The sequence below is a fragment of the Perca fluviatilis genome, chromosome 18, assembly GCF_010015445.1.
Source record: "Perca fluviatilis chromosome 18, GENO_Pfluv_1.0, whole genome shotgun sequence".
NCBI lineage: Eukaryota > Metazoa > Chordata > Actinopteri > Perciformes > Percidae > Perca > Perca fluviatilis.
Window position 1 is genome coordinate 34,725,581 of NC_053129.1, and position 20,860 is coordinate 34,746,440.

A 20,860-nucleotide genomic window follows, 5' to 3' on the forward strand; every position below is an offset into this window, starting at 1 on the left:
CTGTCTGATTGATCATCGCAGGTCATCGGCAGCACTACCCCGCCAGTTAGGTTTTTCAGGGTTTGTCGTTGGTGTGGTCTTGCAGCCGTTTAAGTGGGGATAATTTTCTTAGTGTATTTACAAAGTAGCCAGTTACAGCTGCAGCATATTCCTTTAGGTCCACAGTACAGTCTCCTCTCAGAGCAGGAGTTTCAAACACACCTACCATGCCTCTACTGGTAAAGCAGACCTGAAGCACTAGTTCAGATCCTTCATTCCACTTTAATAGGTTTTACTTACTGGGGGAGCTTGTTTGAGGAGTTGCCTGTAGGCTGGGTAGAGGAACTAGAGATGTGGTCAATGAGGTCCAAAGTATGGCCGAGGCACAGCCTTGTAGGTGTTCTTCACATTGCTGTACACTTGGTATTCTTCTCCCTCAGAAGCGCTCGTATTGATGGTACTTTGGTAGGACAGCTCCCTGGAGGTTGCAGTAGTTAAAGTCACCAGCCAACGATGAAGGACAGCATCTGGGTGTACAGTCTCCAGCTTGCTGATGAGGTCCTGTAGCATCCCCACGTCGCGGTCAATGATCAGCCAGTAAACAGCAAGCAGAGGCACAACGCTGAACTTGCTTGGTAGATAAAAGGATCTATACTTTAGCATTACAAGTTCAATGTCCGATGAACCCGTGGCTTTCAACAACCTGCACATTCCATCTGTTTGTTAATGTACACACACACACACCGCCTCCCCTGGTCTCCTGAGGCCTCTGTATGCGGTCTTCCGTGGTGGATGGAGTGTGTGTGGAGCAGGAGAACCGAGTTTGGGGTGCTGTCAGAGAACCAGATCCTCAGTGATAATAAGAGGCACAACATTCTCTTATCTCACGCCTTGAGTTGTAGTCCTAGTTCTTAGCTTGTCATCTTATTTGTCAAGAGAACGGACATTAGCCAGCATTGTCCTGTAGCTCAGCCTAGCATGTAGCCCACCTCCTCTCGCCTCACCCATTAGTGGGCGCATTTACGGCGTGGTGCTTCGTGACGGATGGCAGGAGTTGGCTGGCTCCAGAGAAGTCAAAGTTCAAGAGGCAGTGTTGTAAGCTTGTGTTGAACATTGCAAACAAAGTTCTCCTGCTGTATCTTACTGTTGCACACACAAGCTGTGGTGTAAGATGCAAAATAACAAAATAAACAAAGTCAGTGTGTCAGGAGCGAAGCAAACACCAAGTCGACTGTGGGCACCATGTTGAATTGTGAAGCACCTTAATGTGCTTTGAATAAGACACACATCCTTTTAGGCCAGGTATGGAAAGGAAGAAAAGATAAATAAAACTCATTTTCAACCATTTTAAAAAAGATAAAATGAAGTATAGGAATAAAACCAAAGACCAAAAATGACTGCAGTGTATATTCTACACATGCCACAAAACTGCAACATCCACAGTTTGGATTCCATCCAAGGATATTTATGCATGTCTCTGTGATGTTTCCTTTTCTGAAGTTTTCAACTATCAAAATGCAAGAGTAATCTTAAAGAAAGGGATATAAATAAATAGCCCTAAAGTTGTTACTGTACTGCATTTGTGTAAAAACATCTTGTCTGCAAGGGAGCATATACACTTAAGTAATGATCAGGAAATGTATATGTTTGAATTTGAGATAAAAGTAAAGTTACCTCACGCTTCCTGCTTCCAATTCTCGTATTGCCCATGAGTATGTTTCTTTAACTCTCTTTTTGGCCAGTTGGTTAAAGACAAAAATGAATTGGTCTGAATGACCAATTCAGAATTGTTAAAGAAGTAGTATTAGGCTGATTATTCACGTACTTTATGTGTTATGTTTCCATATCAAGCCTAAACTTTCAGACCAAGTTCCTACACTATTTAGCTAACTCTATGAAATCAGATTTAATCAGACCTTAAACCCCATAGTCTTTGTTTTCATTTAAAATAAGGTGTGTTGAAAGTACAATGCCAAAATAGCAAGAAATTTTACTAATTGTAGTATTATTAACTGTACTTAAATTAATCATATATCAAAGGTTTAGCCATAAAACAGATGAACAGCAAAGACATTCTAAAAATGTTTTAATGCTGATGACTTTAATACACTCCATATTGTCCACACTATAATGTGACCAATCAACTGATACCCAAAGTGAATTATTTAGAAAAGTAAACTGCAATTTCTTGTCAACTGTGGCACTAACTGAACTCATGTTTTGATGGCTCAACTGTCACATTTTGTTTGTGATATATCTTTTTCTTGTTTGCCTATCTTCCAGGGAATTATGCTGATAAAGAACATGGATCCAGAAGAGTGGCAAAGAAAAATGTGCGTCTAAGGCTGAGGTTGCTGCTGTAATGGCGACACTTCAAAGATCATATAAGCAGGGGAAACTGGCCACCAAGAACTGAATGCAGTCACCGCTAACTGGTGGAAGATCCAGTGTTGGCACAAAGAACATGCAAAATATAAAGGGACTTTGTTGTTAGAAATAGAGGAATAATTGCAAAGAGGCAGTCACAAAAATAAAAGATTTAAATACACTGACAGTTGTAGTGGTGTTTCTGTTAGTTTTAAAAAGTGTGGCTCTTGTGTTACAAGTTATCTGCCTGTTATAGGTTGTAAATAATGCCATTTAAGAGGTTTAAGTACAAAAATATAAGGTTGAATTATACAAAGAGGCCATCATAACAAACAAACTGTAAACCAGCACTTATTTTTTTACATGTTATTAATTTATTTTGTTATGAGCAAACATGGGTCTTTTGAAGTTGAGTAAGAATGAGATTTTGAGCAAAAAGCTAAAATCAGTTATTGTCATGACATCTTGTGTTGTGTGACAATCTATTGTTAAGCTGTTACAGGCTCCTATCTGGCTGTTAGTCAGTGTCACCAACTAACAATGGTGATATTTGAGTTGTAACAATGAAATAATAATTAAGTCCCATTAACGCTTGGTGGTGTCAGGTTAATGTGTATTTATGTTAATGAGCCCAAGTTATTTAAGTGACGTTATTGTCCCTTTAAAGTCCCAATAATGTTTGTTTGGACCTATAAGTCACATAAGGAGGACTGTCTCTATAAACCACAATAGTTTTAGGGTGGTGTGTATCAAGCTCTGAAGGGTGTATCTGAAGTCTAAAGTGACCTGAATTTTTTCAGATTTTTTGAGTGTTTTAATCTAACTCCCATAGCTCTAGGACCTTCAGGAAAGGGTAGTCCATCTAAACCACCACCGGGCCTGTTTGGAGAAAAAGTCCAGCTAAACCACATAAACCCGTGTGTGTGTGTGTGTGTGTGTGTGTGTGTGTGTGTGTGTGTGTGTGTGTGTGTGTGTGTGTGTGTGTGTGTGTGTGTGTGTGTCTCTGTCTGTCTGTGTGTCTGTATAATGGCAGCCTGTGCCCTTTTGTAGTGTGTACATACTATTTCTCATCACACTGTGATAACTCTGATTAAATTCAGTATATATACGTCTGCTATATGTTGCCACCCCTCAAAGATGCCCCCCTGCCCCCCTCTCGCCACCCCATAACTATTTTTCTAAATCCGCCCCTGGTCCCTCACCAGGTTTTTGAAGAGCGCCGTCAGCTCTCTGGTGAACCCGGAGAACTTGAGGAAGGCCGAGCCGACCTCGGGGTCGTCTCTTCCGAACTTCTCCAGGGACTGGATGAACTGCTCCTCGTTGTCCACGTGCGCTGAAACACACACACACACACACACACACACACACACACACACACACACACACACACACACACACACACACACACACACACACACACACACACACACACACACACACACACACACACACATATTAGGTAACACACAGCCTTCAATAGAGTCTATTATTATTATTATCATCAAGGCCGTGTGTGGCGTTTTAACCAGCAGTTCTTGAACGTAACATCCAGGGTTTCCTCTGGAGCCAAATGAATGTAACGAAAAGACTTTTCTCAGATCTAATGACTGTAGTTTGACTTCTTTGGCTTTAAGTTTGTGTCTGTGTATGTCTGTCTGTCTGTCTGTGTATGTGTGTGTGTATGTCTGTCTGTCTGTGTGTGTATGTCTGTCTGTGTGTGTGTCTGTCTGTCTGTTTTTCTTTTCTTTTTTTTTTGTTTTTGTCTGGCTCTCCCTCGGCATGCTGGGACAGGACGGCGGTATGTCAGGAATGTGTGGAGGTGAGACTTCACTTGTCTGAACGCACGCACGCACACGCACACACACGCACACGCACACGCACACACACAGACACACAGACAGACAGACGCACACGCACACACACACACACACACACACCTCCAGCTAGGTTAACAACATACCTCTCTCCAGGCCGTTTCACCGACTACGTTCACATGCACATATTATTCTCGTTTTTACACTTATTTTGAAAAATACAATATATTAGGTAATGCATTCTGTATGTGTGTGTGTGTCTGTGTGAGAGTCTGGTAGGACCAGGCTAGTGTACCAGAGTCTGGTAGGACCAGGCTAGTGGACCAGAGTCTGGTAGGACCAGGCTAGTGGACCAGAGTCTGGTAGGACCAGGCTAGTGTACCAGAGTCTGGTAGGACCAGGGCTAGTGGACCAGAGTCTGGTAGGACCAGGCTAGTGGACCAGAGTCTGGTAGGACCAGGCTAATGGACCAGAGTCTGGTAGGACCAGGCTAGTGTACCAGAGTCTGGTAGGACCAGGCTAATGGACCAGAGTCTGGTAGGACCAGGCTAATGGACCAGAGTCTGGTAGGACCAGGCTAATGGACCAGAGTCTGGTAGGACCAGGCTAGTGGACCAGAGTCTGGTAGGACCAGGCTAGTGGACCAAGAAAGTAAATACAGGAAGAAGGTCCTGTGTTCTGGTCTGGTGGTCTAACCAGCTCATCTTATTTAAATGATCAGACATTGTTTGGAGAGAGATGCTACAACATCAGCTCTGGTCATCGCTCTGCTCTGCTGATGTCTGTCTCCAATTTTAGCGGCAGCTGATTTGACCACGGAGTGACAAGCTTGACCGCAGTCTATTTCTGTGAGAGAAACACTGCAAGCTGCTACAGTTTGCTGCTCTGCTGCATCGCAGAACACACCTGACTACAGGAGACACTAGCTCAGACTGGAGGACACACCTGACTACAGGAGACACTAGCTCAGACTGCAGGACACACCTGACTACAGGAGACACTAGCTCAGAATACTGAACACACCTGACTACAGGAGACACTAGATCAGACTGGAGGACACACCTGACTACAGGAGACACTAGCTCAGACTGCTGGACACACCTGACTACAGGAGACACTAGCTCAGAATACTGAACACACCTGACTACAGGAGACACTAGATCAGACTGGAGGACACACCTGACTACAGGAGACACCAGCTCAGACTGGAGGACACACCTGACTACAGGAGACACTAGCTCAGACTGGAGGACACACCTGACTACAGGAGACACTAGCTCAGACTGGAGGACACACCGACTACAGGAGACACTAGCTCAGACGTGGAACACACCTGACTACAGGAGACACCAGCTCAGACTGCTGAGACACACCTGACTACAGGAGACACTAGCTCAGACTGCTGAACACACCTGACTACAGGAGACACTAGATCAGACTGCATGACACACCTGACTACAGGAGACACTAGCTCAGACTGAGGACACACCTGACTACAGGAGACACTAGCTCAGACTGGAGGACACACCTGACTACAGGAGACATCAGCTCAGACTGGAGGACACACCTGACTACAGGAGACACTAGCTCAGACTGGAGGACACACCTGACTACAGGAGACACTAGCTCAGACTGGAGGACACACCTGACTACAGGAGACACTAGCTCAGACTGGAGGACACACCTGACTACAGGAGACACTAGCTCAGACTGGAGGACACACCTGACTACAGGAGACACTAGCTCAGACTGGAGGACACACCTGACTACAGGAGACACTAGCTCAGACTGGAGGACACACCTGACTACAGGAGACACTCAGATCAGACTGGAGGACACACCTGACTACAGGAGACACTAGCTCAGACTGGAGGACACACCTGACTACAGGAGACACTAGCTCAGACTGGAGGACACACCTGACTACAGGAGACATCAGCTCAGACTGGAGGACACACCTGACTACAGGAGACACTAGCTCAGACTGAGACACACCTGACTACAGGAGACATCGCTCGACTGAGGACACACCTGACTACAGGAGACACTAGCTCAGACTGGAGGACACACCTGACTACAGGAGACATCAGCTCAGACTGGAGGACACACCTGACTACAGGAGAATCAGCTCAGACTGGAGGACACACCTGACTACAGGAGACATCAGCTCTGCAGGTCTCGTGTGTTGTTTTGTCCGCTTGGTGGGCACCTGAGTGCAATGCCACGTTCTCACCTGTCCTGACGAACACCGCACCAACGGGGAAACAAACTCTAGTGCAACAACCGGAACTAAACGAGGCAGGTGTGAAAGCGGCCTAAGTATTTATTAGGGTTGGGTACCGTTTGGAACGTGTGTGTGTGTCTCTGTGTGTGCTAAGCTCAACCAATCAGTGTGCAGCTCATCGAAATATTCATGAGCAGACCATATAAAGGCAGAAAAGCTCTCGTTTCAGTCCAGTCCCATTTAACTGGGTAGCATTAGGGCAAAACAAAAACAGCAAAAGAGACATTTTCAGCCCTACCAATGTTACATACCCCATTAGGAGACCTTAAGGAACAGCGTGAAATACCGTATACTGTATAACCATTTTATCACCCCTTTAAAAAGGGAATGGGAGATGACAATCTGATCGGTTTATTGCATGTTACGCCCAAAACACACCTATGAATTAATGAAGACACTTAAAAAGACACAGTAAAAATGTTGGTACCCAACTAGGGGTGGGAATCACCAGAGGCCTCACGATACGATATCATCACGATACTTATGTCACGATACAATATTATTGCGATTTTAAACATATTGCAATATTCTGCGATATATTACCTTTATTTCCCAACTTCAAATTTTTCCCAGTTTCAAATGATGTCCCCAAAGGACAACTTTGTCAACATTTGTTTTATCTAAAGAGATACATTTCTCTGTTTGTTCATCTCACTTCAATTGTATTGCTGCAAAATGGGGATTGTCAGCAGACAGACTGACCAACACATATGTCATAAAAGATCGATACTTGGCGTCTGTGTATCGATACAGTATTGGCACGAAAAATATCGCGATACTATGCTGTATCGATTTTTTCCCCCACCCCTATACCCAACCCTAAGTATTTATGCAGCCTAAAGTTAACTAGATTCTTTTCACAATGTTGACTGTGTGTTTAAAGCCGAGACACAACAGTTGTGTGTTTTAAACAGGCCAGCATGCGGCCTGTTTAAAACACAATCTTTAACAATCTGTTCTCTCATTAAAGGGATACGCCACCGTGTGTTGAAACAGGGCTTATCAGGGTCTCCTCTAGCTGTAGATAGGTGGGGTCTCCCCTAGCTGTAGATAGGTGGGGTCTCCACTAGCTGTAGATAGGTGGGGTCTCCTCTAGCTGTAGATAGGTGGGGTCTCCTCTAGCTGTAGATAGGTGGGGTCTCCACTAGCTGTAGATAGGTGGGGTCTCCTCTAGCTGTAGATAGGTGGGGTCTCCTCTAGCTGTAGATAGGTGGGGTCTCCTCTAGCTGTAGATAGGTGGGGTCTCCTCTAGCTGTAGATAGGTGGGGTCTCCTCTAGCTGTAGATAGGTGAGGTCTCCCCTAGCTGTAGATAGGTGGGGTCTCCTCTAGCTGTAGATAGGTGGGGTCTCCCCTAGCTGTAGATAGGTGAGGTCTCCTCTAGCTGTAGATAGGTGGGGTCTCCCCTAGCTGTAGATAGGTGGGGTCTCCTCTAGCTGTAGATAGGTGGGGTCTCCTCTAGCTGTAGATAGGTGGGGTCTCCTCTAGCTGTAGATAGGTGGGGTCTCCTCTAGCTGTAGATAGGTGGGGTCTCCTCTAGCTGTAGATAGGTGGGGTCTCCTCTAGCTGTAGATAGGTGGGCCAACGCAATTTTTGTGCATGCATCGTTTTAGTCCGGTGCAACACCGGCAGAGTCACTGCAGGGGGGCCTCCAATTATTGTTAATTTTTGAAAGTTTTTTCAAAATTGAAACGTCTTAACATGATTCCAACATATAATTAGCAAATATAAATCCCCACTGATGATAGGCTTACTGGCCAATAATGTAGTCACTAAGGTGGCCATCCACAGATACAGTTCATCCCAAATGTTCCACATGTGCGTTTAACATTAAAACATGATTTATAAAATCATGCCAACAATTTTAAGGCTATTTGAATAGTTTAGTATTCTATGCAATAACAGGTATTTATAAATGCTTTAGGCTGCCCTAAAAGTTATTGTAGGACCAGATGAATATGCAACTTCATTTTATACAATATATGTAGTAGGGGGTCCCTGATCAGTCTCTATTTCAGTTAAGGGGTCCTTGGCTTAAAAAACGTTGAAGACTCAGGGCGCAGTGAATGGAATCCTATGTTGCCGGTTAGCATGTTGTGAGTAAAAGTGAGCCGACAATAGACAAGAAAACAACCTGATTACTTGCACTGAGACAAAAAATTGATTGGCCCACCTATCTACAACCAAGGGAGACTGTGAGAAGAATTATTTCAACAAACGGTGGCGTATCCCTTTAAGATAAAGAGGATGTAGCAGACGCTGTTTTTGGCAGACAGGAAGTGGCCGACTGAGAGAGGCTCCGCGGTGAGAAGCTGTTACTCACCCAGACCTGATGAGTGGATGGCCTTCACCGACTTCTTGATCTTGTGCAGGACGGATCGGTCCACGTCCAGAGCCTAAAAAGGGGGACACACACACAGTCAGGGACACACAGAGAAAACAGCGGAAACAGCTGGAAACACACACATCTGGAAACACACACATCTGGACACACAGAGAACACAGGTGGAAACAGCTGGAAACACACAAAGCTGGAAACACACACACCTGGAAACACACACACACATCTGGACACACACATCTGGAAACACACACACAAACATCTGGAAACACACAGCTGGAAACAGATCTGGAAACAGACAACTGGAAACACACAACTAGAAACACACACACACACACACACACACACACACACACACACACACACAGACCTGGAAACACATCTGGAAACACACACACACACACACACACACACACACACACACACACACACACACAAACACAGACCTGGAAACACAACTAGAAACACACACACACACACACACACACACACACACACACACACACACACACACACACACACACACACACACACACAGACCTGGAAACACATCTGGAAACACACACACACACACACACATCAGGAAACACACACAACTGGAAACACACACACACCTGGAATCACATCTGGAAACACACACACACACACAGCTGGAAACATCTGGAAACACACAAATCTGGAAACACACACACACACACACACACACACACACACACACACAGCTGGACACACATCTTTTCTTGTATGTTTACTGTGTGGTTTTAGTACTTTTACTGCAGTAATAAAAAGGATCTGAGTACTTCTTCCAGTTCTGGTTTCATGTCACGTGAATTCGTTGATGTAAAAACAGGAAGCCGGCCTCCTGATGCCTGTTTGGCCCCGCCCACTTATCTGCTATGTGTGACGCCGCCCACTTCTGCTATGTTTGGCCCCACTTCTCTGCTATGCAGCCGTTCAATCAGTAATAATGACTGCTGAGTCAACACTCAGCAGAAATCGCTGAGTCACCACTCAGCGACTCAGTGTGTGAAACATGCAGAGAGCCAGTCAGCTGATATCTGTCCCTAACAACTACCAAACAAGCCGCTTGTCAGTTTCTCGGCACAAAAGTTGTTCTTGTCGTTTTTTTTTTTTTTTTTTACATTTGTCGAAGTATTTATTATTTTTTTTTGCGTTTTTTTTTTTTTTTTTAAACATTTTTTGAATCTTTTTCCGGTATTTTTGACTTTTTTTTCTGCTGATAGTTTTTTTTTTTTTTTAAACATTTTGGACTCCTTTTCTGAAATATTTTTGTGACATTTTTGACACTTTCCCCCCGATATTTTGTGCTCTTTTTTTCAATGTTTTTTTTTTAACATGCACCCCCATAATCTGAGTCAGTGAGTAAAGTGGAGAGTTGAGACTCGTTTCCTCTCCTTCGGGACTTATCGATTAACAGTTGAATACATTTTCAATACGCCCATCAGATGAAGATACTCGTTAGTTGCAGCCCCAGTTATTAGACTAATGATGTCTGTGAGCAGCTTTAACACGTCTCACACTTCAGACAGACGTGTCGAGACGCGACTGAAGCGCCGAGGAGAGAGACGAAGAGGAAGAGTAAAAGAAAGAGTGGAAAGAAATTAAAGGGGAACTTCAGTTTTTTTCAACCTGGTCCCTATGTCTCCATGTTTCTGTGTCTGAGTGTCTGATGGGAACAACAATCTCTGAAACTGGTCCAGTATTAAGCAAGAAACAAGCTGCAATATAACTTTAAACCATCAGTTAGAGTCCACTAGAAGCTCTGTTGTTGCCGCTGACAGACTCAGATTATTATTCTAAGTTTCTGACAACATTATGGGATGGATCCCTACAGAGATAGAGCTTCTAGTTAAAGAGTAAGATCCTTTTAGTTTAACATGAAACAGCCCCGAAATCACCATCACCAAACAACACCAGACTCCATGTAAATAATCAGGACTTTTAGCGTGTATAGAGCCAGCATATCTCCACCAGACTCCATGTAAATAATCAGGACTTTTAGTGTGTATAGAGCCAGCATATCTCCACCAGACTCCATGTAAATAATCAGGACTTTTAGTGTGTATAGAGCCAGCATATCTCCACCAGACTCCATGTAAATAATCAGGACTTTTAGTGTGTATAGAGCCAGCATATCTCCACCAGACTCCATGTAAATAATCAGGACTTTTAGTGTGTATAGAGCCAGCATATCTCCACCAGACTCCATGTAAATAATCAGGACTTTTAGTGTGTATAGAGCCAGCATATCTCCACCAGACTCCATGTAAATAATCAGGACTTTTAGCGTGTATAGAGCCAGCATATCTCCACCAGACTCCATGTAAATAATCAGGACTTTTAGCATGTATAGAGCCAGCATATCTCCACCAGATTCCATGTAAATAATCAGGACTTTTAGCATGTATAGAGCCAGCATATCTCCACCAGATTCCATGTAAATAATCAGGACTTTTAGCATGTATAGAGCCAGCATATCTCCACCAGACTCCATGTAAATAATCAGGACTTTTAGCGTGTATAGAGCCAGCATATTTCCACCAGATTCCATGTAAATAATCAGGACTTTTAGCGTGTATGAGTTGAAGACAGCATTCTCCACCAGACTCCATATTAAGTACTATCAGATTCATTAAAAGTGTTACGGTTAGAGCCAGCATATCTCCACCAGACTCCATGTAGATGGCTTTTGGTAGTTTTATTTAGTTTCTGTCCACTTTGAATGAAGTGTGTTTTACGATGATAAAAGTCCTGATTATTTACATGGAGTCTGGTGGAGATATGCTGGCTCTATACACGCTAAAAGTCCTGATTATTTACATGGAGTCTGGTGGAGATATGCTGGCTCTATACACGCTAAAAGTCCTGATTATTTACATGGAGTCTGGTGGAGATATGCTGGCTCTATACACGCTAAAAGTCCTGATTATTTACATGGAGTCTGGTGGAGTTTGGTGATGGTGATTTCGGGGCTGTTTCATGTTAAACTAAAAGGATCTTACTCTTTAACTAAAAGGTCTATCTCTGTAGGGATCCATCCCATAATGTTGTCAGACACTCAGAATAATAATCTGAGTCACAACTGAACTTTTAGTGGACTCTAACTGCTGCTGAACATTAGTCCTGTAGAGTTACATTACAGGTTTATTGTTTAATACCGGACCAGTTTCAGAGATTGTTGTTCCCATCAGACACTCAGACACCAGTGCATGATGGGAAATAGAGTCCAGGTTGGGAAATCCCGAAAATGAAAGAAAAGAGGTGAAGCTGACGGAGGGAGATTAGAGAGACGAGGCCTCAGAGGGAGAGACTTGTTGGGACTCGATCATCGCCCCGGGTCTTTTAGGTGGAGACGTCCCAGCATGCAACAGGAGAAGGAGTAAGACCTGGGATTTCTACAAATATCAGATCGGCTCAAAGCACAGTTCAGGTTTAAAGTCTGTAGGAAAACTGTCTCAAAAGAGTCAAAGAGAAAAGCATCCAAGGAAAGAAAAGCGACAAAAATGTTAACGAAAGAATCAAAAACATTTCATAAAGCGTCAAATTTGGAGGAAAAAAAGTAGCGAACGTCTTTACAAATAGATTAAATCATCAGTTCACTACTTTGATTGAATTTGGGTTTTTTTATTCAATTTTATAGCATTCAGGGGAAAAAATTAAAACAGAACGTTGAAAAAAGGGATGAAAATGTGGGAAAAAAGAGAGAGGGAGGGTGGGAGAGAGAGACAGAGAGAGAGAGAGGGAGAGAGAGAGAGACAGAGAGAGAGGGAGGGAGAGAGAGAGACAGAGAGAGGAGGGGTGAGAGAGAGAGACAGAGAGAGAGGGAGAGAGAGACAGAGAGAAAGAGGGAGAGACAGAGGGAGAGAGGGGGAGAGAGAGAGACAGAGAGAGACACAGAGGGAGAGGGAGGGAGGGAGGGAGAGAGGAGAGAGAGAGAGGGAGGGAGGGAGAGAGAGAGAGGAAGAGAGACAGAGTGAGAGACAGAGAGAGACAGAGAGAGAGACGGAGTGAGAGAGAGAGAGAGACAGAAAGAGAGACAGAGTGAGAGACAGAGAGAGACAGAGAGAGAGACGGAGTGAGAGAGAGAGAGAGACAGAGAGAGAGACGGAGAGAGAGAGAGACAGAGAGAAAGAGGGAGAGACAGAGGGAGAGAGGGGAGAGAGAGAGACAGATTGGAGAGAGAAAGAGAGAGAGAGTGAGAGAGAGAGAGACAGAGAGAGAGCGAGGGAGGGAGAGAGAAGGAGAGAGAGAGAGGGAGGGAGGGAGAGAGACAGAGAGAGAGAGAGAGAGAGATGGAGTGAGAGAAAGAGGGAGAGACAGAGAGAGAGAGGGAGAGAGAGAGTCTCTTTAACCGGCAGCAACCTTTGACCCGTTTCTACCGGTTCCTAATATCTGTTCCGTTAAAAACATGCGCGATCATCGCTGATTACCAAACACAGAACGGACTATTACAAAATGTTGAGCTGCCGAACATTCAGCGGAAGTGTTTCTCTCGGTTCCTCTTTTTACTGCAAAACTAACTTTTACTGCCTGGAAATGTGCAACAGTTCCAGGGTACAGAAACACACTCTACATTCAGTTATACCCTAATAAACACACTCTACATTCAGTTATACCCTAATAAACACACTCTACATTCAGTTATACCCTAATAAACACACTCTACATTCAGTTATACCCTAATAAACACACTATACCTTCATTTATACCCTAATAATCACACTATACGTTCAGTTATACCCTAATAAACACACTCTACATTCAGTTATACCCTAATAAACACACTATACCTTCATTTATACCCTAATAATCACACTCTACATTCAGTTATACCCTAATAAACACACTATACCTTCATTTATACCCTAATAATCACACTCTACATTCATTTATACCCTAATAATCACACTATACGTTCAGTTATACCCTAATAAACACACTCTACATTCAGTTATACCCTAATTAGGGTTGGGTACCGTTTGGATTTTTACGATTCCGATGCCGAACCGGTACTTTTAAAACGATTCCGATTCCTAAACGATTCCTAAACAGATTCTTGAAAAACTGAAAAATGACATAAAAGAAAGGCTTTTTATGGAGTTTTTTTTTTTATTTTAAAATTATTTAAATTTAACAATATATTAACGTTTTAAAGTACTTAAATATATAATAAGTAAACTTAAGACACCTAACACACAACTACAATAATTTAACAAATAACAGTTACACTATTAACAAGTAACAACAAAATAAATGTTGTTGAGTTGGTATGCCAACCAGCTTCAAACTTCAGCAGTTCTTTTACAGAAAAATGACCATATTTGCCTTCTCTGGCAAGATACTACACCTCTCCTGACTTATGGCATGTAGGCCTACTGCACAGGAGAAAACTCTCTCAGACGGTGTCCAAGAGGTCTGTAGACACCCAGGTAGGAGTTTGAAAGGGCAGACAATTTGGGGAGGCTGTCTCGCCTCCCCCACCACCAGGCTACAGGGTCTGGTCCTGAACGATAGACTAGCAGAGCAAGTGTAATGTTTACTAGCGATCACGTGCAGTCAGTGAATGGTTAATATGCTTTTACGTCCGTTTTGTTGAGCCCAGAGGGAAAATATGCCATTTTAAAAGTAGCCTACATATACGGTAGCTAGCTAACGGTAGACTACAGAGAAAGTGAGATATTTTTACGTCCGTTTCAGAGCGTGTACAAAAAGCCACCTATCAGCAGATAGTAGAGTGCATGTCGGGGGAATAGCGCTTCACACCGCGAGCCGGCACGTGCGCCACTCGGCAGAAAAGGGAGAAAGAAAAAAAAGAGTCTGCCGCTGTCCGGAGCGACAGACGGAAAATATTTCAGTCGGAACCGAAATGAGGAACCGAAATTCGCGTTCTAATCCGGTCCGAATACTACCGTTTGCGTAGGAACCGGTACCATAGTGGAACCGGGTTTCGGTACCCAACCCTAATAAACACACTATACCTTCATTTATACCCTAATAATCACACTATACGTTCAGTTAAACCCTAATAAACACACTATACGTTCAGTTAAACCCTAATAATCACACTATACGGTCAGTTATACCCTAACAAACACACTATACGTTCAGTTATACCCTAATAAACACACTATACGTTCAGTTAAACCCTAATAATCACACTATACGGTCAGTTATACCCTAACAAACACACTATACGTTCAGTTAAACCCTAATAAACACACTATACGTTCAGTTATACCCTAATAAACACACTATACGTTCAGTTAAACCCTAATAAACACACTATACGTTCAGTTAAACCCTAATAAACACACTATACGTTCAGTTAAACCCTAATAAACACACTATACGTTCAGTTAAACCCTAATAAACACACTATACGTTCAGTTATACCCTAATAAACATACTATACCTTCAGTTATACCCTAATAAACATGCTCTACATTCATTTATACCCTAATAAACACACCCTACCTTCATTCATACCCTAATAAACACAGTATACATTCATTTATACCCCTAATAAACACACTACGTTCATTTATACCCTAATAATCACACTATACGTTCAGTTATACCTTAATAAACACACTCTACATTCAGTTATACCCTAATAAACACACTCTACATTCAGTTATACCTGAATAAACACACTAAACCTTAATTTATACCCTAATAATCACACTATATGTTCAGTTATACCCTAATAAACACACTCTACATTCAGTTATACCCTAATTAGGGTTGGGTACCGTTTGGATTTTTACGATTCCGATGCCGAACCGGTACTTTTAAAACGATTCCGATTCCTAAACGATTCCTAAACAGATTCTTGAAAAACTGAAAAATGACATAAAAGAAAGGCTTTTTATGGAGTTTTTTTTTTTTATTTTAAAATTATTTAAATTTAACAATATATTAACGTTTTAAAGTACTTAAATATATAATAAGTAAACCTAAGTCACCTAACACACAACTACAATAATTTAACAAATAACAGTTACACTATTAACAAGTAACAACAAAATAAATGTTGTTGAGTTGGTATGCCAACCAGCTTCAAACTTTAGCAGTTCTTTTACAGAAAAATGACCATATTTGCCTTCTCTGGCAAGATACTACACCTCTCCTGACTTATGGCATGTAGGCCTAGGAGAAAACTCTCTCAGACGGTGTCCAAGAGGTCTGTACACACAGGTAGGAGTTTGAAAGGGCAGACAATTTGGGGAGGCTGTCTCGCCTCCCCCACCACCAGGCTACAGGCTCTCGTCCTGAACGATAGACTAGCAGAGTAAGTGTAATGTTTACTAGCGATCACGTGCAGTCAGTGAATGGTTAATATGCTTTTACGTCCGTTTTGTTGAGCCCAGAGGGAAAATATGCCATTTTAAAAGTAGCCTACATATACGGTAGCTAGCTAACGGTAGACTACAGAGAAAGGGTGATATTTTTACGTCCGTTTCAGAGCGTGTACAGAAAGCCGTCTATCAGCAGGGATTGTAGAGAGCATGTCGGGGGAATAGAATAGACACGCGCTTCACACCGCGAGCCGGCACGTGCGCCACTCGGCAGAAAAGGGAGAAAGAAAAAAAGAGTCTGCCGCTGTCCGGAGCGACAGACGGAAAATATTTCAGTCGGAACCGAAATGAGGAACCGAAATTCGCGTTCTAATCCGGTCCGAATACTACCGTTTGCGTAGGAACCGGTACCATAGTGGAACCGGGTTTCGGTACCCAACCCTAATAAACACACTATACCTTCATTTATACCCTAATAATCACACTATACGTTCAGTTAAACCCTAATAAACACACTATACGTTCAGTTAAACCCTAATAAACACACTATACGGTCAGTTATACCCTAACAAACACACTATACGTTCAGTTAAACCCTAATAAACACACTATACGTTCAGTTATACCCTAATAAACACACTATACCTTCAGTTATACCCTAATAAACATGCTCTACATTCATTTTTATACCCTAATAAACACACCCTACCTTCATTTATACCCTAATAAACACACCCTACCTTCATTTATACCCTAATAAACACACCCTACCTTCATTCATACCCTAATAAACACAGTATACATTCATTTATACCCTAATAAACACACTACGTTCATTTATACCCTAATAAACACACTCTACTTTCATTTATATAGGTCATAAGGAGCAAGGTTACCTCCCCTTTCTCTGCTTTGCCAGCCCAGAGAATTTGGCCCACCCATGACAGAGAGAGAGAGACATCATGGCTTTCAAACGAGCAAAGTGGCAGTTGGTCAAGGCCACACCCCCACACTTCACCTTGCCCCCCCGCCTCTCCTCCTCCATAGCTACAGACACAGAAATGGCACATCCTAAGGAAAGCTCATTGTGGGACTGGCTCTAGTGGCTGTAATTCTGTACCAAGGCTGAATTTCGGGAAAGAGACTTCAGATACAGTATTAGGGGACCACTAAGGTCTATATAAAAGAGACTTCAGATACAGTATTAGGGGACCACTAAGGTCTATATAAAAGAGACTTCAGATACAGTATTAGGGGACCACTAAGGTCTATATAAAAGATACTTCAGATACAGTATTAGGGGACCACTAAGGTCTATATAAAAGAGACTTCAGATACAGTATTAGGGGACCACTAAGGCCTATATAAAAGAGACTTCAGATACAGTATTAGGGGACCACTAAGGCCTATATAAAAGAGACTTCAGATACAGTATTAGGGGACCACTAAGGTCTATATAAAAGAGACTTCAGATACAGTATTAGGGGACCACTAAGGTCTATATAAAAGAGACTTCAGATACAGTATTAGGGGACCACTAAGGTCTATATAAAAGAGACTTCAGATACAGTATTAGGGGACCACTAAGGCCTATATAAAAGAGACTTCAGATACAGTATTAGGGGACCACTAAGGTCTATATAAAAGAGACTTCAGATACAGTATTAGGGGACCACTAAGGTCTATATAAAAGAGACTTCAGATACAGTATTAGGGGACCACTAAGGCCTATATAAAAGAGACTTCAGATACAGTATTAGGGGACCACTAAGGTCTATATAAAAGAGACTTCAGATACAGTATTAGGGGACCACTAAGGTCTATATAAAAGAGACTTCAGATACAGTATTAGGGGACCACTAAGGTCTATATAAAAGAGACTAATACTGTATCTGAAGTCTCTTTCCCGAAATTCTGACCTCATAAGGAGAAGATTCCTGATTGGTCCATCTGAGCTTTCATTTCCTCAAAGGCAGAGCAGGATGCCCAGGGCTCGGTTTACACCTATCACCATTTCTAGCCACTGGGGGGGCCATAGGCAGGCTGGGGGGACGCATATTAATGTTAAAAAACCTTATAAAGTAACATTTTCATGCCATGGGACCTTCAAAGGGGAAGGCGCAACCGGTAACAATCAATGTAGCGTCAACATCGCAATTTCCTGCGATGGGACTATCGCGCATGCGCACATCGCGATGTAGACGATGAAACAAAATATCGCGCAGCCCTAGTTGTGACATCACAAGCGTACAGAAGTCCTGATGGCTCGTTTAAAGACACGGTGTCTGAATTTGAGCGGTGTTCATTTCTCTGTAGGTTGAGCATTTTGATTCTTTCACTGTATGTGTATAAAACCTCCGCTCGCTTTCTAATCACACAAGATATGGAAATCTCACGGTTTACAGTGTGAGAGCTTTAAGTTAGAAAGGGAACTGAGTTTATGGGTGTTTATGTCTGAATGTATTGCTGATGTTTTGCCTCCTAAAAAAAGAGTTCAGTGGGGGAAGGTTTAACCACTTCATTTAATACAATAGAAAGGATATATTAAATGAAAATGTTCTCTGTGTGTGTGTGTGTGTGTGTGTGTGTGTGTGTCTCTGTGTGTGTGTGTGTGTGTGTGTGTGTGTGTGTGTGTCTGTATGCTGTCTGTGTGTTTCTCTTTCGGTGTATGTGTGTTTGTCTTTCTCTGTGTGTGTGTGTGTGTTTGTCTTTGTGTGTGTATGTGTGTGTGTGTCCTGTGTTTGTGTGTGTGTGTGTGTGTGTCTGTGTGTGAGTCTTTGTGTCTGTGTGTGTGTGTCTCTTTTTGTGTGTGAGTCCTGTGAGTGTGTGCGGTGTGTGTATGTGTGTGTGTGTATATATATATATATATATAATATATGTGCGGGTGTGTGTGTCCTGTGTGTGTGTGTGTCCTGTGTGTATGTAGCTACACACACACACACACACACAGGACACACACACACACACATATATATATATATATATATATATATATATATATATATATATATATATATATATATATATATATATATGTCCTGTGTGTGTGTCCTGTGTGTGTGTGTTTATATATATGTGTGTGTGTGTGTGTGTGTGTGTGTGTGTGTGTGTGTGTGTGTGTGTGTGTGTGTGTGTGTGTGTTATTACCTCCTCCAGAGACGCCACTGTGTTCCTGCAGTGGGACATCCGAGTGGTGAAGCTGGACGTTGTTGGAGCTTTGTAGTCCTCATTAGTCTCCGCAATAAACTCATTCACAGTAATCTGCTCCGGCATCGCGAGACCTCAACGACACAAACTGTGTCCTAATGCACGAAAACTTTAAATAAATTAAAAAGCAGCCAAACAGCCTGCCTCGGGTGCGACAGCAGCCACACCTGCGCTGACTTCTAGTTGAAGTAATCCGCGGTGTGTCAGAAACATCCAGCAAAGATCCTCTCCTGTGTCCGGTACTCAGTCCTCCTCATAGCTGAACGTCTAATATCAGATTGTTCTTAAATTCCGGGTGCAGTTATGAGTTGTATTCCCATGATGTTCCGCGGAGGTGAGGCCTGCTGCACGCGGACAGTCCCGTCCCAGCCTGAAAACACCTGAGGAAGCTGCACCGAGCAGGGCGGAGACACGGAGAGGGCGAGGTCTCACTCTGCTGCTGTTTCCAGACACCACAATCACAGAGATTAGTTTAAAGTTCAGGAAGTTCCTTTCTTTCAAAATTAAACAGCGCTTTTAGTCATGCATGTATAAGAAGAGGTACTGCACTTAAGTCAGTGTACTTTAGAGATACTTTTATAAATAATGGAGGAAGTATTTGGTCTTTTAGGCTACTTAAAGTCTCCACTACAAAGTAAAGTACAGCCCTAATGTATCAGCAGTAAAAAATACACTAAAGTATTAAAGTAGTAAAAGTTTAATTTATAATCAAACATCAGATTTGATATACTATATATGTGTTTTGTGTGCAGAAATCTTTGTATGTGTGTGTCTGTCTCTGTATGTGTGTGTGTGAGTGTGTGTATATATGTGTGTGTGTGTGTGTGTGTGTGTGTGTGTGTGTGTGTGTGTGTGTGTGTGTGCATGTGTGCATGCGTGTGTGTGTGTCTGTCTCTGTCTTTAATGTATAAAGTAACTAGTAACTAAAGTAACTAGAAACTAAAGCTGGAACAGATGAATGTAGCGGAGTAACTAAAGTAACTAGTAACTAAAGCTGGAACAGATGAATGTAGCGGAGTAACTAAAGTAACTAGTAACTAAAGTAACTAGTAACTAAAGCTGGAACAGATGAATGTAGTGGAGTAACTAAAGTAAATAGTAACTAAATCTGGAACAGATGAATGTAGTGGAGTAACTAAAGTAACTAGTAACTTAAGCTGGAACAGATGAATGTAGCGGAGTAACTAAAGTAACTAGTAACTAAAGCTGGAACAGATGAATGTAGTGGAGTAACTAAAGTAACTAGTAACTTAAGCTGGAACAGATGAATGTAGCGGAGTAACTAAAGTAACTAGTAACTAAAGCTGGAACAGATGAATGTAGCGGAGTAACTAAAGTAACTAGTAACTAAAGCTGGAAAAGATGAATGTAGCGGAGTAACTAAAGTAACTAGTAACTAAAGCTGGAACAGATGAATGTAGCGGAGTAACTAAACTAACTAGTAACTAAAGCTGGAACAGATGAATGTAGTGGAGTAACTAAAGTAACTAGTAACTAAAGCTGGAACAGATGAATGTAGTGGAGTAACTAAAGTAACTACAGCTGTAACAG

The 20,860-nt window shown here is 42.4% G+C and overlaps 1 protein-coding gene across 2 annotated transcripts in view; it reads right to left on the bottom strand.

The window, feature by feature from the left end:
* Positions 1-19,739, bottom strand: part of asap2b (ArfGAP with SH3 domain, ankyrin repeat and PH domain 2b) — a 64,830-nt gene extending 45,091 nt beyond the window's left edge. For both annotated transcript variants that reach the window (XM_039781737.1, XM_039781736.1), the window contains exons 1-3: positions 19,250-19,739; positions 8,766-8,838; positions 3,549-3,679 (exon numbers count right to left, since the gene is read on the bottom strand). In XM_039781737.1, coding sequence (XP_039637671.1) covers positions 3,549-3,679; positions 8,766-8,838; positions 19,250-19,375 — 330 coding nt within the window. In that variant the 5' untranslated portion in view covers positions 19,376-19,739. The remainder of the gene's footprint in view (positions 1-3,548; positions 3,680-8,765; positions 8,839-19,249) is intronic.
* Between the last annotated feature and the right edge of the window lie 1,121 nt (positions 19,740-20,860).